Genomic DNA, 27,145 nt, shown 5'->3' on the forward strand with positions numbered 1-27,145 from the left:
AGATGGGCTTTAGAGTGGTTTTACAGGTCGGCGCAACATCGAGGGCCGAAGGGCCTGTACTGTGCTGTAATGTTCTATGTTCTATGGGTCACTGTCCGTGTGGAGTTTGCACATTCTCCCCATGTCTGCGTGGGTTTCACCCCCACAACCCAAAGATGGGCAGATTAGGTAGATTGGCCACGCTAAATTGCCCCTTAATTGGAGGAAAAAAAAAATTGGGTACTCTAAATTTATTAAAACAAAAGAAAATACATTGGAATATATGTAAATTATAATTACCTGCTCCTGTGCCTGGCCGTATTGGATTGTCAGGATTGTCAGCAAATACAGGAAAATTGGGTGGCGAGCAGGAGCCAGCATCAGATCTGTCCATTTAAATTAACAAACAGGTGATCAGCAAGACTGAGCCAGGGGCCCAGAATCCTCCCGAACACGATTTCCATGTATTTGCTTGGTTGTGGTGTACTAATAGCTATGTTAGCAGGACTAGAAAAATCTAGCAAAAAAACACTTAAGCTCAATTATGAAGGTATTTGGGAAGAGGCATGAAGTGAATGACTGATCTGTTCAAACTGCCATTGTTCCTGTCCAGTGCCTCTGACCTTTTAATGTGATTCTTTGAAAAATTTCTAAATTTGACCATGGAATATGAAATGAAAATCGCTTATTGTCACGAGTAGGCTTCAATGAAGCTACTGTGAAAAGCCCCTAGTCGCCACATTCCGGCATCTGTCCGGGGAGGCTGGTACGGGAATCGAACCGTGCTGCTGGCCTGCTTGGTATGCTTTAAAAGCCAGCGATTTAGCCAAGTGAGCTAAACCATTGGTGGTTGTGAGATTTTGTTTCCACTGGTATTTTTTCCCTGCCAGGGTATAGCTATGAATAAATAACAGACTGTTAAAGTCTGTTCTATGTTCTGTGCCCTTGGTGAATGCCTCGCATGTATTCTGTGCTACACCAGAACATTAGAAATTGGAGCAGGAGAAGGTCAAAAGACCCCTCGAACCTGCACTGCCACTCTGTCACATATTGGCTGATCTTTGACTTCAATTCCAGTTTCCCACTCAATCCTCATATCTCTTAATTCCTCTAAAGACTGAAAAGACTATCTGTCTCAGCCTTGAATTGTCACAACTGTACAGAATTCAGTGAGGGATGGGTGCAAACTCTGCATCGTTAGTTTTGTAGGAATACATTATTGTTATTGGTCAAATTTATGTTTCATTTTTAGACAGTCTTTCAGCAGGGAAATATCAGTGCTTAAGTTGGAAATGTTTCTTAATGGGAAACGTTTGAAGTGTTGAATTAATATGAGTGCCTTAGTAATGTATTGTAATGTCACAGTTCCTAGTCCTCCCATAAGGTGGCGTTGACTAGCTTGCATTACACTTTTATACAACAATTTTATACAAGAATAGATATCGCTTATGAAATGAACTGGTAGTTTCATGCTGTTAGTAGTTCAGTTATGAAAGTTATTTCCACAGAGTGTTCATGTACCATGGCTCGTTGAGATTGTATTTTTTAAATCTTTTCCAGAGAGCTCTTTGATTGCAGAAATCATAGAATTATCATTACATTTTGTTTAAGCTGTGAATGCTAATAATGGGCTTGGAGAACATGAGAGAATGTAACAAGCTTCTTAAGAAATTCACTGATTTTGGTGGGGGGTAATATTTCAACTTCAGCTGCCACTACCTGTCAAAATGCCAGACTTAGTAACTCCAGTAAACCTTTGTCAGCACTTCCAATTAAAATTAAATGCATGAATGAATAGTATTGAAGAAAAGCATAATAAGTTAATTAATTTACAACAGTTTCTTCTGCTAATTGGGTATTGATGTTGGAGGCTCTTTTAATTTTGTATGATGAGAAGACGTGACTGGCAGAAAACTGCAGTTTGAATAAAACATTCTACTTTTTAGACAGACAGCTATTTCCAAAAGACACAGAATCTTTTTATATTGCTTTTCCTTTTGTCACTAAAGTTTCCCCTCCTTTGAAGTCTGGACTAAGGTACCATAAGCAGCAGCTGGCCTCTAGCACTTTGCTCAAGTGGTGAGTCTTCATACATGAGCTTTATTGGCAAGGTGTTTGGCTACAAGGATGCACCATACTTGAGGTTAATGCTATTCTCACCCAATATCTAGCCTGTTACTTACACAGCAAGTATTACCGGACAGTGCTGAGTACTGGTTCATTTTCCCTGTCCTATCCCAGCAAGCTTACTGAGACCAAGGACAAACTAGTGATTGAAATCAGGGCTTGTGTGAACCACGTTACACTTTCTATGGAATAAAAGCAGAAAATGTTGGAAATACTCCGCAGGTCTGGCAGCATCTGTGGAAAGGGAAACCGAGTTAATGTTTCAGGTCTAAGACTTTTCATTGGAACCTTCATCAGGTTGTTGGACCTATTTTTTCAGGCTTAAAAAAAAGTTCTCTTATACTTGATCTGTTGCACGGGAGGTAAAATAATCTTTTGTTGTGCATGTTGTTGATGCTATTTCATTGGACAGCAATGGTGTTCTTGCTTTGGGTAAGGAGCCGTAACCTGTAGATATCCCACCCTATAGCTCAAGAGCACCGAGAAAGAAATGGGGTATTTTCCACATCCAACCTCTTCCTTCCATGTGTAAACGACCCTATCTTGGACTTTACCCCATCCATTGAATCCACTGAAAATGTTTCCTTATATGCACTTTGTTATTGTTATCAAAGGTTATTGAGAAACCTTAATAACTCACTGAATAGCTGGAATATTGGCGATAATTCTGTGGACCACCTCAAAAGATTTAAAGCCCTATAAAAGGAGGTTTGTCCAACTTCAGCTGAGGAGAGGCTGAAAAAGTTAGGACTGTTCACCTTGGAACAGTGCAAGCTAAGAGGTGACTGCTAGAGGTTTTCATGATGATGGGAGGTTTTAATTGAGTGGCTAGAGAAAGATTATTCCCTCTGGCAAGTTTGTCATTAACTAAAGGCCATAGATTTCAAATCATTGATGAAAGATTTAGAGGGGAGTTGAAGAGAATTTTTTTCACTCCGTGTTTCAGGATCTTGATCTGGTGAAAAGGTGTGGAAACTGATTCCATAAATAATTTAAAAGGGGAATTGAACAGATACTTGAGGATGAGGAGCTTGCAGGGTTTCGGACAGAGGGTGAAGATATGGGATTGAGGAGACCAGCACAGACACAACAAGCTAAGGGGCAGCTTCCTATGCTGTAAGTGCCTATGATTATATAAAAACGACAAATGTTCTTTTATCCTTGTGTCCAAAAATATAAAAATTGCTGGGAATACAATGTGGGAGAAATTTGTGAACCAATTATTTCACCATTATGAAGAATTGAAGTATTTTATCAATTTTGTTAATGTTTTCAAAATCCTATCAACATGTGATAGTGCATCAGACCTGATGTTGTCTCAAAATTTCATACTGTATGTCGATGTTGTTTGCAGGCTATAGTGGATAGATTTGAAAACGGTGCCAAAATCCTCCGAATGTTTGCAGATCAAGTGCGGTGCAAAACTGGGAACAAGATTTTCTCCTTTCCGCTGCGATAGCAGTAGCTGCTCCTTTTTTTTTGAGGACTCAACTACAACTCAAGCCAGGAGTAGCACCGAGCAACCTTGGGAAGAGGCCCATTCTTTCTCAGCTATCTGCTCCAGTTATGGTGAGGCAGCACAACCTCGTGCCTGTAATGAATCATGCATTAAGGCTAATTCATCATCGCAGTGAACAATTTCTTTTTCAGAATAAAGACACTGTACTTTTTAAATGGAAAAGGATTTAAAGTATGAAAATAGAAACTTTACATCCAACGAGAGTGACTTTTAAAATCCTAGTTCTACATGGTGGATGTGCAGCAGCAAAACCTTTGCCACCTTAGTGGGATGACTGAGCCTGTCACATCACAGTACATTTACCACATGGGACCAAGAAGGCAGCTGCCCACCACCTTCTCGAGGGAAACTAGGAATAGCCACTAAATCCTGGCATTGCGAGCGATGCCCATGTCACCAGAAATAATTTTTAGAAGTCGTCAAAAAAGTTAAACTTTACAACTTGTTTCTATTTTTTCCCATTTTTATTTATTTCTGGCTTTTGTTTCACAACTTAATTTTGGGATTTTAATATTGAACAAAACACAAACTATTAAGGGTTTGGAGCTGCAGTCTTTTCAATGTTGTCTTTGCATAATTTTATTAGTGTCACAAGTCGGCTTACATTAACACTTCAATGAAGTTATTGTGAAAACCCCTATCGTCGCCACATTCCGGTGCCTGTCGAAGAAGGGAGAATTCAGAATGTCCAATTCACCTAACAACACATCTTTTGGGTGGAAACCCATGCAGACCCGGGGTGAATGTGCAGACTCTGCACAGACAGTGACCCAAGCCGGGAATTGAACCCGGTTCCCTGGCACCGTGAAGCAACAGTGCTAGCTACTGTGCCGCCCAGTATTTTACAATGTTAAGACATCTTTTAATGAGGTTTGTGCTTCTGCAATGCTATGCAGCTTGGCACACCCATAAAAGGAACAGTTTAAATACACTTTTTCTCCTGTTTTAACTTTCCGTCTTTTTTTGTCTCTCCCAATCAAATCTTTCTTTCTCTCACTATCTTATTCATTTATGATTCACCCTTTTTTTATTGGTCACTCTGTTTCTCTATTGTTTCATTGGCTGAAGAGATGGACTGCTCTGGTATCAGAACTGTCTTTGCCAATCTGTGGCACCGAGAGTTTTCAGGGTTAAGAAATTCAACTCACTCGGCACACTCCAGCAAATTCTGGCCCAATGTTCCTGTTATCACTTTTAAATAATTGTATTTCGACAGAAATTGAGCACTTTTATTTTAATAGAAATGGGATTGAGGAAATGTATCTTTCCAGAAAATGTCTCTTACTGATAATGTATGCAATCAGACAAATGGGACAAGCATCGCCTGGCATGATTACAGATTCCTGTATGGTTTGCAGTACAGTAGATTTGTTGCTTGGCCACCTGATTGTTTGAAGTTACACGGTTAGATTGCAGGCAAAAACACAAGCAATTTTAGCTTGTGGCTGGAAATGGGGTTTTGGTTGCCTCACCACTTTATTGCTAGGAACCCTGTTGTCTGTTGAATGGAACAACTCCAGTATAATGGCTACATACGGTATACTTTTAAAATTTTGAAAATGGGAGGATGTTTAAAGAAAAACTGTTAACTTGTCTCAAGGGTTCTAAATTTGCTATCGCAGAACTAGAAATTCCTGAGTTTCAGAAGGAAATTGGACCATTCTTAAATTTGTAAGTGATACAAAAATGAACATGGGAATTCGTAATGTAGACCAAGGTAATAGGTTGCAAGTATACTTCGATAAATTACCCACGTCTGCAGACATTTAATGAGAGTAAATGTAGTGTCATTTCTTGTAGAGCTAGGAAGCTATGGGTGTGCATTAAAGTTGACAATCAATAAATAAACTTGAAGTTGATCACTCATTAAAAGCATACAAGCAATAAGAGGCTGTTCGGGTTGTGTTGGTGGAGCCATGGGGCCCAGTGGAACAGGACGTACTCCGGGACAGTGCTGGTGTGTCAGGGATGCTGTCTGGGAGTTGCTTGTGAGCATGACTATTTGAGGCTGTTACTTAACTCATCCTTTGGACAGTTCTCCCAATATTGGCACAAGTTCCCAGCTATCAGTGAGGTTGACTTGTGCCTACCTATAACAGTTTGATACAACCGAGTGGTTTGCTAGCGCAGGTAAGAATCAAGTATATTCTTGAGTCTGTAGACACATGTAGGTCAAACTGGGAAAGAATGGCAGGTTACCTTTGCTGCAGGACATGGTGAATCAGTGCGTTTTATCATAATCCAATTGTTTCATTTCTGCTCACCATTACTAATGCAAGCTTCTTATTCCAAAATGCCACAGTAGAATTTGAGCCTCTGTGTTAGGTCAGTCTTTCAGATCCAGCAACATTGATACTGTACCCAGGATGACCAAAACTGTGTGATTTCAAATAAAACATATACATTTTCAAGTATTAATCAGATTTATTAAGAATATTTTGTGCTTTGGCTGGGAACTTTGAGCACAGTGATAGATTTGAATAGTATTGAGTGGATAATTATAATTAAATCAACAGGAATGGAGTTCACCTATCTGGTTACTGGAGGGGGGTTCATGACAGGAACTTCCTGATTTAATGTAGGACAATATGTGAAAGCATAAAATGCTTGTATTGTGCATACATTGATCTTTAGCATTTTGCTGGCCAGTCAGTCTTCAGGTTACCTAGCCAATTAGCTGACCTTGATTTGCAGTTGCTGCCACCTTAAATGGTTGGTTAATGCCTCAAGGCTGGAGTGGTAACTCTTGAGTCAGAAGTTTATGGGTTTGAGCTCTATGCTGAAGATTTGAAGCCTAAATCTAGCTCGGTATCGTTTTGAAGGCGTGCAATAGAGAGTGCAGTCTTTTAAATGAGTCATTAAACTCATTTTCTACCTCTCCGGTGCCCTTCAGGGATCACCCACTACTCTTCCAAGGAAAGAGACTAGTTCTTCAAGGTGTCCTGGCCAATATTTATCCCTCAATTAATATCACAAAATAAATGATCTGCTCACTGTCACATAACTTTGTGGGAGCATGCAGTGTGCAAATTGGATGCTGTGTTTCCTACATTAGAACAGCGAACACCTTTATGGAAGGATGGGGGCTACTTCATTTAGCTTTAAAGGGTTGTGAGTCCTGAGGCTATGAGAAAGAGCTACAAATGCTGGTCTTTTTTGATGTGGAGATGCCGGCGTTGGACTGGGGTGAGCACAGTAAGAAGTCTTACAACACCAGGTTAAAGTCCAACAGGTTTGTTTCAAACACGAGCTTTCGGAGCACGGCTCCTTCTTCAGGTGAATGGAAAGGCTTGTTCCAGAAATGTTTATATAGACACAGTCAGAGATGCCCCGGAATGCGAGCACCTGCAGGCAATCAAATCATCAAAGATGCAGAGAGAGAGGTAACTCCAGGTTAAAGAGGTGTGAATTGTCCCAAGCCAGTTCAGTCGGTAGGCCTCTGCAAGTCCAGGCTTGTTGGTGGGGGCCGAATGTAATGCGACATGAATCCCAGATCCCGGTTGAGTCCGCATTCATGCGTGCGGAACTTAGCTATAAGTTTTTGCTCAGCAATTTTGCGTTGTCGCGTCTCCTGAAGGCCTCCTTGTAGAATGCTGACCCGGAGATCAGAGGCTGAATGTCCTTGACTGCTGAAGTGTTCCCCAACTGGAAGGGAACAGTCCTGCCTGTTGATAGTCGCACGATGCCCGTTTATTCGTTGTCGCAGTGTCTGCATGGTCTCGCCAATGTACCACGCTTCGGGACATCCTTTCCTGCAGCGTATGAGGTAGACTACATTGGTCGAGTCGCACGAGTATGCGCCGCGTACCTGGTGGGTGGTGTTTCCACGTGTAATGGTGGTGTCCATGTCGATGATCTGGCATGTCTTGCAGAGATTACCCTGGCAGGGTTTTGTGGTGTTGTGGTTGCTGTTCTGAAGGCTGGGTAATTTGCTGCAAACAATGGTTTGTTTGAGGTTGCGCGGTTGTTTGAAGGCCAGTAGTGGGGGTGTGGGGATGACCTTGGCAAGATGTCCATCCTCGCTGATGATGTGTTGGAGGCTGCGAAGAAGATGTCGTAGTTTCTCCGCCCCAGGAAAGTACTGGACGACGAAGGGTACTCTGTCAGTGGTGTCCCGTGTTTGTCTTCTGAGGAGGTCGGTGCGGTTTTTTGCTGTGGCGCGGTGGAACTGTCGATCAATGAGTCGAGCGCCATATCCCGTTCGTACGAGGGCATCTTTCAGCATCTGTAGGTGTCTGTTGCGCTCCTCCTTGTCTGAGCAGATCCTGTGTATACGGAGGGCTTGTCCATAGGGGATGGCTTCTTTAATGTGTTTCGGGTGAAAGCTGGAGAAGTGGAGCATCGTGAGATTATCTGTGGGCTTGCGGTAAAGCGAGGTGCTGAGGTGACCGTCCTTGATGGAGACGAGTGTGTCCAAGAATGGAACTGAATTTGGAGAATAGTCCATGGTGAGTTTGATGGTGGGATGGAACTTATTGATGTCATCGTGTAGTCGTTTCAGTGATGTCTCGCCGTGGGTCCAAAGGAAAAAAATGTCATCGATGTATCTGGTGTATAGCATCGGTTGAAAGTCCTGTGTGGTGAGGAAGTCCTGTTCAAACTTCATGCATTATCTTCATGCACAAGTTTGAACAGGACTTCCTCACCACACAGGACTTTCAACCGATGCTATACACCAGATACATCGATGACATTTTTTTCCTTTGGACCCACGGCGAGACATCACTGAAACGACTACACGATGACATCAATAAGTTCCATCCCACCATCAAACTCACCATGGACTATTCTCCAAATTCAGTTCCATTCTTGGACACACTCGTCTCCATCAAGGACGGTCACCTCAGCACCTCGCTTTACCGCAAGCCCACAGATAATCTCACGATGCTCCACTTCTCCAGCTTTCACCCGAAACACATTAAAGAAGCCATCCCCTATGGACAAGCCCTCCGTATACACAGGATCTGCTCAGACAAGGAGGAGCGCAACAGACACCTACAGATGCTGAAAGATGCCCTCGTACGAACGGGATATGGCGCTCGACTCATTGATCGACAGTTCCACCGCGCCACAGCAAAAAACCGCACCGACCTCCTCAGAAGACAAACACGGGACACCACTGACAGAGTACCCTTCGTCGTCCAGTACTTTCCTGGGGCGGAGAAACTACGACCTCTTCTTCGCAGCCTCCAACACATCATCAGCGAGGATGGACATCTTGCCAAGGTCATCCCCACACCCCCACTACTGGCCTTCAAACAACCGCGCAACCTCAAACAAACCATTGTTTGCAGCAAATTACCCAGCCTTCAGAACAGCAACCACAACGCCACAAAACCCTGCCAGGGTAATCTCTGCAAGATATGCCAGATCATCGACATGGACACCACCATTACACGTGGAAACACCACCCACCAGGTACGCGGCGCATACTCGTGCGACTCGACCAATGTAGTCTACCTCATACGCTGCAGGAAAGGATGTCCCGAAGCGTGGTACATTGGCGAGACCATGCAGACACTGCGACAACGAATAAACGGGCATCGTGCGACTATCAACAGGCAGGACTGTTCCCTTCCAGTTGGGGAACACTTCAGCAGTCAAGGACATTCAGCCTCTGATCTCCGGGTCAGCATTCTACAAGGAGGCCTTCAGGAGACGCGACAACGCAAAATTGCTGAGCAAAAACTTATAGCTAAGTTCCGCACGCATGAATGCGGACTCAACCGGGATCTGGGATTCATGTCGCATTACATTCGGCCCCCACCAACAAGCCTGGACTTGCAGAGGCCTACCGACTGAACTGGCTTGGGACAATTCACACCTCTTTAACCTGGAGTTACCTCTCTCTCTGCATCTTTGATGATTTGATTGCCTGCAGGTGCTCGCATTCCGGGGCATCTCTGACTGTGTCTATATAAACATTTCTGGAACAAGCCTTTCCATTCACCTGAAGAAGGAGCCGTGCTCCGAAAGCTCGTGTTTGAAACAAACCTGTTGGACTTTAACCTGGTGTTGTAAGACTTCTTACTGGTCTTTTTTGGAGAAGTATACCAAGTAAAATTATTAAACGGTGATTGAAATTAACGATGTACGGAGAAGAGTGACAAGATTGTGTTTTAAGCATTTGTTTTATCGTGTGTTATATATTTAGCCTTAAATAGCCAGAAAGCAGATTTCATATTAATTTGTTTTATTACAGCAAGAGTTTGTTTACTCATAGGTTTCATGTCATGGGTGAAATCAATAACACAATTTGTCCTGGGTCTGTTGACACTTCAAACTGCAGGAGAGTGAGATCTATATATTACATCCCTTTCACGGGACATTGAAACTTATACCAGGATAAGTCAGCCAGATTTAGTAATGTAAATGTGATTAATTTGCACACCATTCTCATTTCCCCACAGTCTGAACCACGTAAACTCCCACGAGAAGAAGTTAGTGGGAAATGGGCATTTTACAAATTTGCACTGGTCTTATTGTGACTGGCTCCTGTGAGCATTCAATGAGTTGAAGAACAAAGGCAGATATGAAACGTCAGCTGAGATTATAGAAAAATATACTGAGTGCAATATACAGACACAATTTATTAAAAACTTTTGATTTAGGTCATAATATCCAAAATATTTCTTTCTATTCACCGGTACCTAAAACAGACTTTATTCAACCATCTTTCACAGGACCATAATCAGAGAACAAATTTAACACTGACCCAAAGATGATTTTTGGCTAGTAAGCCGTGACTAGGATGAAACCGTGGAGTTAGTTTGAGGGACGGGGTTCTTAAATGTCTCGACCGCTCTCTACTCCTGAGGAGGTAAATCCCAGAGATTAGAGCCTTAACAGCTGAAGGCATTGCCACCAAATGGTAGGTGATAGTTGAGCCACAGTACAGAGATGGAGGAAGTTAGAGGTAGGGACAAGGCCACAGAGGGATTTTAACACTAGAATTAGCATTTTAAAAATCAGGGTTTTAATGGATCCCGAGTCGATATGCATGTGAACATAAGGCCATATAGTCCATCGAGTTTACTCCGCAATTCATACAATCACGGCTGAACCTTGGCATCAACTCCACGCCCAGATCCCTTGATTTCTCTGGTGTCTAAAAATCTATTGATCTCATAAAATCAAAATACTGCGGATGCCAGAAATCCAAAATAAAAACAAATACTGGAAGAATTCAGGTCTAGAAGCGTCTGGAGGAAGAAGCAGTTAACATAGAGTCCATATGACTTGTTCAGGTTAACTAATCTTTTGTCTTGAAACAATGGAGGATCCATGTCCCTCTGATCATTCACAACATAAATTCCTTCTGTCCCAAATGGTTGACTCCTTATCCTGAAACTGTGCCCCCTAGTTCAAGGATCCCATTTTGCTGGGAGAATATCCACTTATCAAAAAGCCTTTTAGAAAACAACACAGAAACCAAATCTCTTTCCGTCTGAGTTTTTGGTACATGTTCAGCTGGGCTAATTTCTCAGTAGCGGATTTGGTCAGTGTTGTGAATATGGTGACACCCAATGAGAACAGAGACACCATGGGCTAGGTTTACATGTGGTCAACTGGACAAGAAGCCAGTATTGGCCACCTGTTCTCAATACTGCCAATCTTAGCACAATAGTTGTCTGGCCCAAAAGCTATGCCAGTTCTACACCAGGCAGCAAGTTGAAAAACTACCCCACCTCTTTGGCTTTCTGAACAATTCTCTATCGCATGAGATCATGGCTGATCCGATGGTAACCTTTCATCCCCATGTTAATCAAGAATCTATCTGGCTCTGCCTTAAAATACTCAGACTCTGCTTCCATTGCCTTTTGAGGGAGAGAGTTCCAAAGACTCACGAGAGAAAAAAAAAATTCTCATCTGTCTTAAGTGAGTGACTTTATTTTTAAACAGTGACCAAGTTTTAGATTCTCTGACTAGAGGAAACATACTCTCCACATCCACCCTGTCAGTATCTCTCAGGATTGCAAAGAATTTGATCAAGTCGTCTTGTGCTCTTCTAAACTCGAAGTGGATGCAAATCTAACCTCTCCAACCTTTCCTCATAAGACAACCCATCCATTCCTCGAGTTAGTCTAGTAAACCTTCTATAAACTCCTTTGGTCTCAGCCAACGATGTAAACCCTGTAGTTGATAGCTGGGGTTGGAGACAATGGTTCCCAAGGCATTGGTTGAAATACTACCAGTTATAGCAGGATTGTTCCAGTTGGTACCTTCCAGTGCTGCCTGCATCTGTGGATGCAGGGTCAGATTCATCTTGGAACCTGCCAAAGGAGGGGGGGTGTGGGGGTCGTATCTGCTTGTGAATAAATGCACCAAAAATGAGCATCTAGGAGTGCGGTTGTTGGAAAGCAAAGACCAAATCAGAGCGCCCTGTACCGGTCCAAGAGTACCATTGCCAGTCTTAGCTCAGTGTTGTATGCCTGGGTACTTTCAGGCTTTGGAAGCAGGTACCATGTTTTGCCGTCAATCCCACCGACAGATCATCTTCCAAGACTGCTCTTGGTTGTTACTGTAGAAAATCAGAAAATGAGCGCACATATCCTGTGTGTTAAATCAAGTTTATTATCCAGTGAAAAATATAACACTCTAGTAGAAACAGACACAGTGGTTTTAGTGAAGCAATATTGACATTTGTCAAAGAGGCATCAGATATTATCCAGCACATTGTCAGCAACAGAACTTGGTTTGTAACAGCAGAGGTATAGGCAACAGCATTAATACACAATAGCCACTAGCCTCTCAAGATTGCGATACCAAGCCAACCATCAATACTTGCCATCTCTAAAGTAATAAATATTTGATTTTGCACCCCCACCAGTGCAAACCACATCACTTGCTGGGTGAGAGGGGGTTAGGTGGGATGGGGCAAGGCAAGCTACCGATTTGCCCGCAAGTTTCTGTCCATTCACAAGGTTCTTAATGGTTCTGCTCATTGATCTGCTTCTGACATTGTGCACATCTCTTTCAGCACAGCCTCCATTAGCAACAGCTAGTAAAGGGGAATGAAGCGCTGCTAGGCCCCTGATGAGCAAGACTGAAAGTTACAACCAGTTTTTCCAATTGTTATTAGGCATATTGCGGTGAAAACATGAAGACTTCAGGAATCTCACCATCAGACTGGAGGACATAGAACCAGTGATTGTGGAAATAGTTTATCTGTAGCAGCTCGCATTATGACTGCAACCAGACTTGGCACTGTGGGAATGCGCCACATATCAAAAATATAACCACATTAAGAAAATATTCATATCCATTAATAATCACTGGTCAAATCCACCAACCAAATATTTGGAATATGTCACATTTACAATCATTGCACTATATATTAAAATATACTGTTCAAATATTATACTTAGACATGAAACTGTCAACACAACATTTATAAACAAACTTTCACAGAGTCAACGCCAGTCTAGGTTTTTAATTGTCAGAAACGTTTTGAAAATGTAAACTAGACACCAATGGTTTTTTCGAGAAAAAAAACTATCTTCCTGACCCAAGCCTGCCGTCACCTCTAGATGTGGGCACACTACTCCTGTTTTTCAATGAATTGCCATTTGGGAGCCAAGAAACTATCAATGCTGAAGCTTGGATTTTGGTTGGTCTCCACAAATGTTGCCAACTCTCCTTTCCAAGTCTTTCTTTGAGGGTCATCTCTACTTGTCTATGAGAATGGTGGGAGCAGAGGGAAAGAAGGGAAAGAGCTTTGATATTACAAATTGCTCATCCTGGCTGACAGCTAACAGAGCAATCACCATCCTGTCACACTGTCCCACCATCACAAAATGGAGGATGCGCCGATCCTATTTTATGTTCTTTTTACAAATACGCACAAGGGTCATTTTTTTCAAAATCCAGATGCCATTTTACTGCTGTCAGACCGTAAAGTGTGTCTGTCCCTCATAATGCCAAATCCCTGTAGTCATGAGTATGAACCTATCCATCTAGTATTTAGACTGTTGTCATAAACAAATCATTGGAGGATTACCTCACTTACAAACTGTTGTCTGATACCTGAGCCAGAAAAGAGGGTGTCAGCAGTTTCAGGAGAGGAGAATAGAAGGAAACAGAAAGGGGGTCATGGGGATATGATGAGCTTGGGTAGAGCAGAATGCCGGATAGGGGAGAAACTGGATAAAAGGTGTGACCTCAGGATTTGGACAGTGGAGGAGGCTGGTGGCTGTCAGGAGATGAAAAAAGAACAGGTGGGGAAAAAGTGTGGGATACAGGGAAGACTAAACAGGTGGCCTCACAATCGGTAACAAAATCCACAAGTGAAAAATACACAGTTAAATTATCAATACCTAGCACAAAGGAACAAAAATATCGCACAACCAAACTCTCTCATTTTCCTGGTTGGAAATCAGAAACGGTTAAGCAACTTTAACCACAAAAGCTAGAAAACGTCAAGATTAGATTTTCATAACCAATGCTGGATTTGCCCTCGGAAAAGAAGGGACATCGGTTCTGGGGGAAAAAGGCCTTATTTTCCCCTCTATTTTGAATATCGACAACTGTAACTAGGTCCCGAGGAAGAGCTTTCAAATTAGTGGAAAGCAAAAACAAAATTAGGAAGACATGAAATATTCATGCTGATTGATCAATGGCACAATGTCAAATAAGCTAATGGAGGTTGAAAAAATAGGGATGATTGACATATTCAAAATATAGGTTGGATGCTAAAGTGAGAGGAATTAGGGTACGTGACAAGCGGTTTTCATTTTTTCATTTACTAGAGGGTAAACGGGCTGAAAGTCACCCTTAACTTTGCTTTTGTACTTAGTTCAGCACATTCCCTATCGGCAGTGCTGCTCCCAACATGCCCCTCTCTAATGTACCTTAATCTGAGTTTAAAAGAAGCAAACCAAATTTATTAAATCACACTGTGCTTATTGGCTCACACATGATTGGCACCAAATTGAGTGAAGGAGTGTGCAGTGAACTCACTCTTCCAACAGTGGTCTCAAACTGGGATCTGCAAAATAATGTGGAGTTGCTCGAGCATGGCCGGCCTGATGAGTGGCGACCACCAGGGTGCCATGGTTGGGGGGTGGGGTGCTGCCGAAGAGAGTCACCGTAGTCAAGGGCTTGTCTGCGAGGAGGTAGGGGCAATGTAGAGCAAATATCACAATGGATAGAGAGACTCCACAGGTAGAACAGGCACACCCATCTCTGATATCCAGAAGTACTTTTTAAAAAAAAGCATATCAAAACAACTCTTACATGCAGCATGACAGGAGAGGAATGTGTGCACCCCATTTAAAAAGGGGCACTTTTTATCAAAACTATTTGACAACCACTGCCATTTCAGAAGGAGAGATTACTAATGTTTATCTTGCTTCAGCATCTATTAGTTCAGCAACAATTATCAGGACTACATCTAAATCTATTTCCCAGTAAGTGATGGACACAGATTAAATAGTCGTGAAGAATAAATAGAGTTTGCTTTTGTTTAGCTTCTTAAACCATATTCATGAAGAATTATTGCTGCAAACCATCCCTCAGCTCCCCCCACAACCTCGCCCCAACCAGAGGCTTAGTCATGGTTGAAGGGGTCTTGTCACTATATGTTAACTACCTAAACCCCATTTCTACGTTCCTGCCTGATACCAGGTCAAAACTAGAAAGATTGAAGTAGCTCCATAATTGTAAAAAAACAAATTAATTAGCATCTGTTTGGATTATATATGCACTCTTCAGAGTGACAGGCGTGAGGGTTGTCATTACTTTCGGCTCCTCGGTTAGAGAAGGGAAATTAATTGGATTGTTACACACTTGCGCTCCAATAAAGCCAGATGACAACCATTATTTAGAATAGATTCATTACACAGAATTAATCGTCAATGCTCTGCCTCAGGTCACCATCAAAATGTGGCGAGACTCAAAAAGCGTCCTCTCGCTTCTGGATAACCAAGGTGAGTTCACAATAGAGGTAAATCGAATAGGATCTTTTTGATGTAGGAAATTGTGGTGACGTTGGACAGCATATTGATGTGTTCATTTGAAGGCAGCTCCTTCATATAAACTTTGCCTTTTTGCTTCCCTGCCCATTTTTGGCATTGAAGAGCACTCACGAGGTTGACCGTTCCATCACCCTCTCCATAGTGAACTTTGGGCTCCTGGTCAGGAAAAACGTCGTAATAAAAGGACTCTGGTGTCGGCACTCCAGTTCCGTATAGGCAGTGTATTGTAACCCCAGGGGCAGTTAAGTTGTAAACCAGCGGTTCAGTGTTTTGTCGCATTAGCCAGCCATCTTTATAGTTGATGTCCTCGTAGAATTTCTGGTAGTCCTTCATGGTATAATTATACGTTGGCGTAGTGACAAATATTTTGTCCATCGACCAGGTGTTGTTGTAAGGAAGGAGCCAGTTTGTGGAGACGGCAGTCCGCTGCTGTTCACGAATCTTCAGTGGGCTGATGACAGGAATGCGATCATTGTCTCCTATGGAGGTTAAGCAGAGTTTAATATAATAATCGCTTATTGTCACAAGTAGGCTTCAATAAAGTTGAAAAGCCCCTAAACCTTGGCTTTAGTGCTGTTCGAATTGTACAAGTCATTTGACCCAAATGGGTCAATGCCAATGTAAACATTTAAGAAGCATTTAGATGAGCACATGAAACTCGATAGCATACAAGGCTACGAACCAGGTGCTGAAAAATGGGATTAGAATAGATAGGTGCTTGGTGGCCGGCACAAACACGATGGGCTGAAGGGCCTCATTCTGTGCTGTAAAACTGACTCCAACGTTCTCCTATATTCTACTCCTTCCCACCTGACCAGCATTATCCTTCAATTCCCTTCTCCCTCATATCTGGTTCCTGCTTAAATACGTCTATGCCATTTGCCTCAACATTTCAACGTAGCAGCATGTTCCACATTCTGACCACTCTTGAGCAACAATCCTGAAATAACAATGTTTAAAAAAAAAAAATCAAATTCCCCATAACCATAAAATAGAACTGCGAGGTTTATAACCCAGAATTAGGTCATTTGTCCCATTGTGTCTGTACTGGCTATTTGTTAGATTAGAATAATTACAAACTAACCCCACTGCTCTTCCCCCTCCATTACCTTTTCGGAATCAAATGCTTACCTGCTTTTCTTGGGTAGAATGGGCTCTGCCTCAACTATTCCCGACCACTTCGTGTCACCATTCACCCACCCAAACCCCACCCTCCAATTATGTTTCAGCATAATTTGTAATATTGCCAGTGAACATCATCCTAGAGAGCTTTTCTTTTCTTGCGTTGGGATGTACTTTGAGATTAGATGTTAAACAAGCCCCACTTTGGACGTAAATGATTCCAAGTGACGCGACCTCGAAGAAGCGTAGGGAACTTCTCCCACAGCCACAATGGTCAATATTTATCCCTCAACCGTCATCATTAAATACAGGTTACCCGGTCATTATCACATTCCTATTTTGGTTTCCTACAATTCGGCAGTGACTACATTTGAAGAGTACTTATTGACCTACCTGTAGCTAACACTCTCAAAGTCTTTGACACTCCTCCCCAAGGAGCCCCTAGTGCGATGTAGCATTTAATATACTGGTCTTTCCACTCCTGGGTCTGATGGTTGAGGAAGTACAGTGTGTAGAGATTTCCCATACTGTGCGCTATCAGGACAATGGGGCCGCCATATTGTTCGTACATGGACTCAATCATCTTCTGTAGATCTTTAAAAAATTGGCCACTTTCATCTGGAGATAAAAACATAGGGGGGAACTCACTGTGCTGTTCAATGAGATTGACATGCTCCTGACATGGCCCAACCGAACACCACAGAAACATGCTTTCTTAAAAAAAAAGTGTTTTGTTTGTTTTACTATTGCCACAGTGACTATTCTTCAGCTGAAACTGTTACTATTGCAAACACCCGTTAGCTCCGGTCATCTATAAAAAGTAATAAAAATGATAAATTTAGATTTACCTAGGTAGAGAAGCAAAGAATGTTGAGCGACAGAGTTAGGAAGGTCACCAAAGGTTAGGGGTGTGGGGGGGGGGGGGGGGGGGGGGGGAGGAGGAGTGTTGAATGACCACAGCAAACACACACAGATGGAGGGAGTGTCAGGTGGAGCAGGGACTGATGCAAGAGGAAGACTTTAAATTAAACCCATTGCTGGACAGGCTGTGGTTAGTTCAATTTTCAACATTGGTAAGAGAAAGAGGAGCCAAAATATCAAAGCAGAGTCTATAGATGACAATGAAGGATATCGATTTGAACAGGGAAACGAGTGAATTGAAGTGCTGAGCCTGACCCTATTTTCCTTTGCAAAATACAGAAAACTACATTATGAAGCAAAAGCCAGAATCAACGTACCCTGCGCCCCCCCCGCCTAAAATTATTCTGCCCCCAACAAAACACAATATCTATAGAAATAACATGGCTAAAGACTCTGATCTCATCTCATAGTTGCTTTGGACAGTGCACTGCCCTTGGCCATGCCAGAATCATGGAATAGTTTTCACTATTAAAATGTTAAATTTTTTGGGCAACATGGTGGCACAGTGGTTAGCTCTGTTGCCTCGCAGAGCCAAGGTCCCAGGTTCAATCCCAGCCCTGGGTCACTATCCGTGTGGAGTTTGCACATTCTCCCCGTGTTTGCGTGGGTTTACGCCCCACAACCCAAAGGTGTGCAGGGTAGGTGGATTGGCCACGCTAATTGGAAAAAAATTAATGAATTGAGTACTCTAAAGAAAAAAAAAAACAATTTAAAAAAAAAAACTGATGAGGCATTCATCATAAAAAATTTCTTTTTCCAAACACAGGGATGGTTTTATTCAGCCTCACAGTCAAACTCTCCTTTATTATAGAATAAGTGCCAACTCTCTATGTTAATCGTAAGGAATCTATAAAGCATTCTAAATGTAGAGACGTAGTCATCATATTAGTATGAGGTTCAGAGGTCAATTAATGACAGGAGATCCTCAGGTGTTGCTGTGCTCTCCAAGGTCTCTCTGTCCCCTCACTATAACAGGGTGGTATTAGGGGAAGAGATTAACTTGCAGAAACAGAAGCTGATTAGTTTGAGAGCTTTTCCTGCCATTAATTATATCACAGTTTTTCTTCTCTCTGTTCCAAATGTCATCAGCTAATGAAACAGGAAAATCTGTTCCCAGATCTCTCCCAGGACATAAATATCACCCAGGATGTCTCACTGTCTGTCCCTACTTGTCCATCTCTACCTGGAAGTGCGTGCCTTTGCGTGGCACCTTTCTCAATGATACAGTCAAGGTTCCACAGATATGGTTTGGACAAATCACCAGTTGTAAACCTGGGCTGACTCAACCTGCAGCATGCCTATTGAATTTTGTTTCATCAAAGGAACTCGCTCTTTCTTTCAGAAACATCCACAAACCCACATTTCATTAATTAGGCGTCACTTACTGGGTGCTCGGCGCCAGTCATATGGAGCACCACGAACATCCTCATTTCTCATATAGCCCCATTCCACCATAGACTGCACCAAAGTGTAGAAGTATATCCCTGTAGAAACAAGGCAAAAACAGTGGTCAAAGTGGGAGCCAGGTTAGGTTTGGTTAAAAGCAAAAGAGCAATGTATCTCCTTCGTCTGTAGCGACTTCAATGCACTTCTCCCTCTCAACTCCAACCCTTCATAGGGGCGGCACGGTGGTTAGCACTGTTGCCTCATGGCATCAGGGACCTGGGTTCAAATCTGGCCTTGGGTGACTTCCTGTGTGGGGTCTGCACGCTCTCCCAGTGTCTGCAGGGATTCCTCCGGGTGCTCCTGTTTCCTTCCACAGTCCAAGATTGGCCATGCAAAATCACCCCTTAGTGTCCAAAGACTAGGTGGGGTTACGGGACGTGAGCCTAGGTTGAGTGCTCTTTCGAAGGTTTGGTGCAGACTCGATGGGCTGAATGGCCTCCTTCTGCACTAGAGATTTTATGAATCTGGCAGCATTTTAGAATGTAATTGAAAACATTTTTTTTGCATTAAAAAAAAAGGGAATAACTTGAAGTTTGATTACTGCAGCTGAGAATAGGTTTGTTCCAAAAAAATAAAACATTATAAAATCCAGTCAACATGCAACTTCAAGGAAATCTATACAGCAACATTCGCCCGTTACATTGGCATGGCGCAGCCAGCACCCCTCGGCGCAGCCAGCATCTTTCAGCCCAGTTTGGGTTTCCTCGATTATCACTGCGCTGTGTGTGTTTTGAGCTCCAAATTCCTTGCCCTTTTGCATCGGTTCAACCAATTTGACCAGCAAGACATAGCAGTAAGACCAGGCCCTGTACTTAAGCTCCATGGACACTCAATCATTAGCATATGGTGCGAAGTCCACTACATTTAGCAGCTTAGATTGGGTAATTTGACGACTGTTCAAAGTGCATATATATCTTGAACTCTGACACAAATGTTTTTTCTGGATCTCAGAATAACAATTCACACTGTAAGCCTACATCCCTACCACTATCAAACATCAATACAATGGAGCAAAGCTATCAACTTGAAACATTAAGTCTTTCTCTCCCAACAGATTTTGCCAGAGTGTTTTGAACATTTCATTTATTTTTCTCGTCCGATACAATGATGTTTATTGCTGCAGATAAAGCAGTGAAATTAAACAATGTCCCACGTTTGATGTAACACGGAGGCTATCGGTCTCAGTTATGATGGAGTCACTGGGGCAGTAAACTCTGCACGCGCACACACACACAAAGTTAATTCATCCAGCTCCATCATGAGCTTCACTACATCCTTCCCTCAATGATTCAACACGGAATTCAAAATACATGAAGGGCATGGCATTGCTGTACTTACCCATTAAACACTTGCCCATTCAAGTGAAGTTTTAACAGCGCAAATCTTAATTTCAGCCAGACAATCTCACTGATGCTGAAAATTTACATTTACAAATGTCTCATCCCTTCAGATTTTAATTATTGAGGATAGTGTCTGGCAGCAGGGGATGGATTTAAATGGAAAAGTTTACAGACAGAGAGGTAGAGGGTTTAAATATTACTTATTGCTCAACATTTTCCCCACTGGGTCTCAGCACCTTATGGTGAATGTGTGTGTCAGACAATATCCCACTCAACCAGGATTGCTGGGGCGGGGAAGGGAGGAGTCAGCTATCATTTGTCCAGTTCATAGTTTCCCATTCTGATGATCGCGAGAGAGTATGTGTACATTTTTATAATTTGATCGTGGGTCACTAGTTTCAAATATTTTAACTTAAAAAGATTTTCTTGTAAAAGTTAAGAATTAGGGTCGCACGGTAGCGCAGCGATTAGCACTGTTGCCTCACGACACCGAGGACCCGGGTTCAATCCCAGCTCTGGGTCACTGTCCGTGCGGAGTTTGCACAGTCTCCCCGTGTTCTCGCACAACCCAAAGATGTGCAGAGTAGATGGATTAGCCACACGGAATTACCCCTTAATTGGAAAAAATTAATTGGGTACCCTAAATTTATTTAAAGAGGAAATAAAAAAAGTGAGGAAAAAAAGTTCAGAATTTGAATTCAAGTTCTTCATGAATGGTTCACACAGAGGATGTTTTCAACCACCAAGTGAATTAAAATAAAACCCCAGAAACAGCAATAGTTAAATTGTTAATCAAGGGGCCTCACGGTAGCATGGTGGTTAGCATAAATGCTTCACAGCTCCAGGGTCCCAGGTTCGATTCCCGGCTGGGTCACTGTCTGTGTGGAGTCTGTACGTCCTCCCCGTGTGTGCGTGGGTTTCCTCCGGGTGCTCCGGTTTCCTCCCACAGTCCAAAGATGTGCGGGTTAGGTGGATTGGCCATGCTAAATTGCCCATAGTGTAAGGTTAATGGGGGGATTGTTGGGTTACGGGTATACGGGTTACGTGGGTTTAAGTAGGGTGATCATTGTTCGGCACAACATCGAGGGCCGAAGGGCCTGTTCTGTGCTGTACTGTTCTATGTTCTATTAAGCACCAACTGCAGATCAAGTTATTACTGTTTAAAAGGCGATCAGCAACCACACTTTTAAAGTTATCAGTGCCTCTTGTTTATAATGAATAAGAAGCTTTTCATTTTTAATGTCCATTCGCTTTAACTAAAATATTCATTGTGTTCATACCTATTTGGAGTTTTGATAGAGCAGATAGGAAAAGGTTTTTCCACTGCTAGGTTCATCGACAAACCAGGGGACATAGATGTAAAACTGGCAAAAAAGGCCAAGAGGAAAAGGAGGGGAAATTCTTTTTACTCAGTAAGTTACCATGGTCTGGAATGCAGTGCATGAAAAGGTAGTGGAAGCAGATTCAATTTTTTGAACAGGGAATAAATCCTCAACAGGAAAAGGAACAAAAGAAATTGCACACTGTGGGATTAATTGGGTAGCTATTTCAAAGGGCCAGTTTCAACTCAAAGGACCGATTGGCCTCTCCTTTGTGAGTATGATTCGATGATCCAGGGCTGCAGATGTTCGTGCGAGTGCCTCTCGTTCAGCATCATTCAACTGGAAACCAAGTCCATAATGCATTTTGACAAGAATTATCTCCAGGCCTTGCTGTCTTCCTGATGTTAATCTGGGAACTGATGGAGCTCTGGGACAGAGCCACAAAAAGCTTCATTTGTCATAGGCTCCGGACTTCTTCCACACCGATACACCAGGCATACTGGGAAGGAATTTATTTAAACAGGGCAACAACTGCTTTGGTAAATTTTTCACAAACAAGGCCCTTCCTGCATCTTTGGCACAGCCAATAATAAGCTTTTAAATAAAATCCTACATTTACGTAGCAGCATAAACAAAGTACAAAGATCCCAAGACACTTTACCAGTGTTGTCAGACCAAATTTGACACCGAGCGACGTAGGGATCTATTAGAACATACAACCAAAAGCTTCATCAGAGAGACTGGTTTCAAGGAGGGGGAAAAAAGATAGAGAGCTGGGGTGGAATTGCCTGAGTTTAGGCTCTTGACAGCCTATAAGAACATAAGAACTAGGAGCAGGAGTAGGCCATCTGGCCCCTCGAGCCTGCTCCGCCATTCAATGAGATCATGGCTGATCTTTTGTGGACTCAGCTCCACTTTCCGGCCCGAACACTATAACCCTTAATCCCTTTATTCTTCAAAAAACTATCTTTATCTTAAAAACATTCACAACTCTTTGGGTGAAGAAGTTCCTCCTAAGGTCAGTTCTAAATCTACTTCCCCTTATTTTGAGACTATGCCCCCTAGTTCTGCTTTCACCCGCCAGTAGAAACAACCTGCCCGCATCTATCCTATCTATTCCCTTCATAATTTTATATATTTCTAGATGATCCCCCCCGCATCCTTCTAAATTCCAACGAGTACAGTCCCAGTCTACTCAACCTCTCCTCGTAATCCAACCCCCTCAACTCTGTGATTAACCTAGTGAATCTCCTCTGCACACCCTCCAGCGCCAGAACGCCCTTTCTCAGGTAAGGAGACCAAAACTGAACACAATACTCCAGGTGTGGCCTCACTAACACCTTATACAATTGCAGCTCAAGACATGTCTGCCAATGGTGCAGCGATTAAAATTGGGGATGTACAAGGGGGTAGAACTAGAGGAATCACAGAGATGGGAGGGGTGAGGCCATGAAGTGTTTCGGAAAAAAAAAATGAACGTTTTAAAAATCAAGCTAATCCAGATCAGTGAACAGAAAATGGTGACGCACAAGCAGAAGCAAGTTGCAATACAGGCAGCAGAGTTTTGGGGCCCAACGAGGGGAGGAGAATGAAGCTGTTTATGTACGGAGTTTAATGGCATTTTTGGGTATTCGCTCCCCACAGAGTAGACAGCGGCCCGCAGCAATCCAAAGACTAACTGGCCTGGGTGTGTACAGATCTGTTCTCTTTAAACCCAGTCCACTGGGACGGTCAATGTTGGCAAATCTGGCATGGGTGTGATGGACCTGCCGCCACTGTGCAAGCATCCAGGCACCAGAGTTTGGCACGATGGAATGCAACCTCAAAACTAAAACTGTTGGTCTTCTTGGAAGAACATGTTGTCGTTCAGCAAAGTAAGGCACTCCATATGAATGGAGTGGGATTAGCGGCTGCGTTGGGTTACAGCTCCTTAGTTGGGGTGGTGAGGCAGGGGGCGAGGGAAGAGGTTCTGCAAATGACCTTAGATTTGGTACATGCATGTCAAAAAGGTGGGCAGGCCCAGCTGTGACTCTCACTACAGTTTAATCACTTGCTAAACCGCACTGTATGAAGACTTGCACCTGTTCAGGTCACATGAAAGAGGTGCAGGCAAGTCGCTTGGTGCCAAAGGTTTGGCGAGGGGGTTGGGGCATTGTAAACCATAGGATTATTTTCCTAATGGCGGGACACAGAGTATTGGAGGAGCAGAGAGATTTGGGTGTTCATGTACATATGGTAAATCACTAAAATTATTGGGCGGATACAAAAAAGTAGCCAATAAGAAGTGTTGGCCTTTATCTTAAAATGGTTGTGATTAGGGCAACACTGCTGCCTCACGGCGTCGAGGTCCCAAGTTCGATCCCAGCTCTGGGTCACTGTCCATGTGGAGTTTGCGTGGATTTCGCCCCCACAATCCAATGATCTGCAGGGTAGGTGGATTAGTCACACTAAATTACCCCTTAATTGGAAAAAATTAATTGGGTACTCTAAATTCTTTTTTGTTAAATGGTTGGGACTGAAATGGGAGGCAGTGTTTCTATCAGTCATAGAGTGCCTTTAGTCACACTAATCTGGAGTGTAGCCTTCAATTCTGATCTCCACAGTTGGGAAGAATATATCGCTCATTGATGTAAGTTTACCAGAACAATTCCAGAGTTCAAAGGGGTTAAATTATGAAGAATAAAGAGGCTGCATAAACCTGGACAATACTCCCCATGATTTAGACAGTTTGAGGAATGATCTAATTAAACTATACAATGGCAAAATGGTGTGATGGGGAAGATACAAAACTTGAGTACTATTGAAAACAAGACGTGCTGTTGAAGCTTTTCATCTTGCACAAGAATTCACAAGAATATCAAACGTAAAAGAAACAATTTATACTGCATGGCGTAGCCATCTAACATGGCCGCCTGCAAAGGACCATGTGTATTGTGCAAAAGAAGCCAGACCTGACCGAAACTTGCACCTATTAAAAGGTCAATCACCATTTCCCCAGGACAATAGAACTCGAATCAAGGAATGGCAACAGTAGCAGACTAACCGGCGACATTTCCCTTTATTTTGAAAGGTATATGTGCCTGGGACAATGACAGCTAGGACCCGCAGCCAGACGTATTCACCCCCTAATTGGCCAGGATCAATGAAGGGGATCGAAACCCTATCAATCCATTGGATCTGGAGGTAGGACCGCCCCAAAGGGCACGAAAACCCAGGGGAATAAGAAAAACTGCAAACCAAGATATCGGCCACTTTTGGACCTGCCTCTGTGCGACCAACTGCAGCATATCGACCAGCCAGGTTCAAGGACCCTGAAGGACGCGCCCAGCCGAGACAAACCTGACAACTTCCAACCGACCCACATGGACACAGATAAAGGCTTTATCTCCCGCACAGAGCCAGTCACCCCAAAGTAAAGTAAAGGTCATCTTAGTTATTAGGTATAGTTCAGTGCGTAGCCGCGTGCATCACTGTATATAGAGACAAGTCTTGTATTTATTAATAAACTGTCTTCTGAACTAATATACTGGTTGTGTGGTCATTTGGTCAATATAAGTGGTTCACATAGAAATAAAGAAGTCAACAGTGGTTGCCGCTTTTATACTGCCGTTTCTAAAGAGAAATTACTTCCTTTGATGAAGAACATCAAAATCAAGGTGACACCTTTAGGATTAGAGTTAGGCCATTTAGGATTCAAATTGGGAATCACTTTTTCCATTGGTGGAGGAAATCTGGAACATTCCACCAAAAGATTGTGGATGCTGGGTTAGCCGTAATTTCTGAGGGTATGATCAGATTTTTGTTTATTGGGCAAGAATATTGAGGGATACAGAGGAAAGGCATGTAAGTGGAGTTGGGGTATAGATCAGCTATGATCAAATCAAATGGCAAAACAGCTCGGAGGGGCAGAATGGCCTTCTGTTCCTAACCTCCCCAACAGTGCAAAACCATCCAACATAATCTTACAGCACTGAAGGTGCTTGCTTGGCCCAGCATGCCTGCGCTCAAACTCTGATATGGATGTAGTAAAATGTCTTGCATAGGATGCAGCAGAAGTAGTGTTGAGGCTTGAGTTAAGATGCACTGTTGGGATGGAGTAACTCCATCTCTGGTCTGTGCTTGGGAGTGATGGGGGAAAAAAAGCAAAATGAAAACCGTTCCAATTTTGCACCATTCTATTTGTGACACACAAAAAAACGCCTGACAGGGGAAGAGGAAGAGAGATAACACGCAAACCAAGGGACCTCTCGGACAGCAATGCCAGAGTGAAAAAACAGAGTCAAGCTTACAGATTCTCACAGGGAAAATTGTGGGGAATCTTACTCAAATTCACAGAAAGGGCTTGTTAAACTGAAGTGTTGCTGAAAGCTTAACCAAAAAAAGGGAACTAAACCGACAACCACATTTCAAAGAAAAGTGACTAACCTCATTCCAAATCACAGCTGCTATTTTCAAGATGTGAGAATGGATATATTCAATTCTGACAATAACAGCAATGACATCCCCCACATTTATTTCCATGATGGAACAGAGAACTATAATTGCTGGAGAGAAACAGGTTTAAAACTATTTTGAGGCACATGCAGAAAATGAACCTGAAATAGGAGTGCATGATTGTGGATAAACAGCAACACTATTTGTATCTATGTAAGTAATCAATGCAAGTCTGTGACACTGGTTAACCTACAGTTACAGCACAAAGCTCCTATGTCAGTGCTTCAACCGTACTTTCAATATGTGTCTACTTTCTAATTACTAACGTATCTCAATATGGTCCTCTCGGTTCCTTCCTTGTTTCACGTTAAGCTAGTCAATTCTATCTGGATCAGTTCCTTTCTTTCCTACAGTGCTGCATTTAGGTACCTGGGGGCCGGTTAGCTCAGTTGGCTAGATGGTGATGCGGAGCGACGGCAACAGTGCGGGTTCAATTCCCATACCAGCGGAGGTCATTCACCAAGGCCCCGCCTTAACGTTGCCCCTCGCTTGAGGTTTGGTGACCCTCAGGTTAAATCACCCCCCCGTCAGCTCTCCCTCAAAAAGGGGGGAGAGCAGCCCTATGATCCTTGGGGACTATGGCAGCTTTCATTTAGGCATCTCTGTCCTGACTGAGTGTCCCGTTTCCCTCAGCTTGGTTCTGGTGGCAACCTTGGCCCACCAGTAATCTCGCAGTCAGAAGCTCAGACGTTCCAGAGACTTGAATCAAAAGAAATCTTCACTTGCCAGTGCAGTACTGAGGGAGCACTGCACTCAGATGGGACATTAAACTAAGGCTCTACCTGCACAAAAAAGATCCTCTGGCACCATTTGAAAGTGAACACGTTAAATTTTCGATATCCTGGCTAATATTAACCCCACAACCAACTCCGGTGATTCTCTGCAATACAGCACCTTTGG

General features: G+C 42.9%; 2 protein-coding genes across 7 annotated transcripts in view; one reads left to right on the forward strand and one right to left on the reverse strand.

The window, feature by feature from the left end:
- usb1 (U6 snRNA biogenesis 1) overlaps positions 1 to 27,145 on the forward strand; it is a 103,714-nt gene that overhangs the window by 17,437 nt on the left and 59,132 nt on the right. For 3 of the 6 annotated variants that reach the window (XM_038806883.1, XM_038806888.1, XM_038806887.1), the window contains exon 7: positions 24,822 to 25,273. The exons of 1 other annotated variant lie outside the window; for it this stretch is intronic. In XM_038806883.1, the coding sequence (XP_038662811.1) occupies positions 24,822 to 24,938 (117 nt within the window). In that variant the 3' untranslated portion in view covers positions 24,939 to 25,273. Of the gene's footprint in view, positions 1 to 3,460; positions 6,044 to 24,821; positions 25,274 to 27,145 lie in introns of those variants that run through there. 2 more of the 6 variants (XM_038806886.1, XM_038806884.1) reach the window with 1 other exon arrangement.
- pla2g15 (phospholipase A2, group XV) overlaps positions 12,177 to 27,145 on the reverse strand; it is a 51,382-nt gene continuing 36,413 nt past the window's right edge. Inside the window, exons 4-6 of the mRNA XM_038806882.1 lie at positions 19,029 to 19,127; positions 17,116 to 17,340; positions 12,177 to 16,079 (exon numbers count right to left, since the gene is read on the reverse strand). Of these exons, the coding sequence (XP_038662810.1) occupies positions 15,559 to 16,079; positions 17,116 to 17,340; positions 19,029 to 19,127 (845 nt within the window). The 3' untranslated portion in view covers positions 12,177 to 15,558. The remainder of the gene's footprint in view (positions 16,080 to 17,115; positions 17,341 to 19,028; positions 19,128 to 27,145) is intronic.

Source organism: Scyliorhinus canicula, chromosome 9, assembly GCF_902713615.1.
Source record: "Scyliorhinus canicula chromosome 9, sScyCan1.1, whole genome shotgun sequence".
Lineage (NCBI taxonomy): Eukaryota > Metazoa > Chordata > Chondrichthyes > Carcharhiniformes > Scyliorhinidae > Scyliorhinus > Scyliorhinus canicula.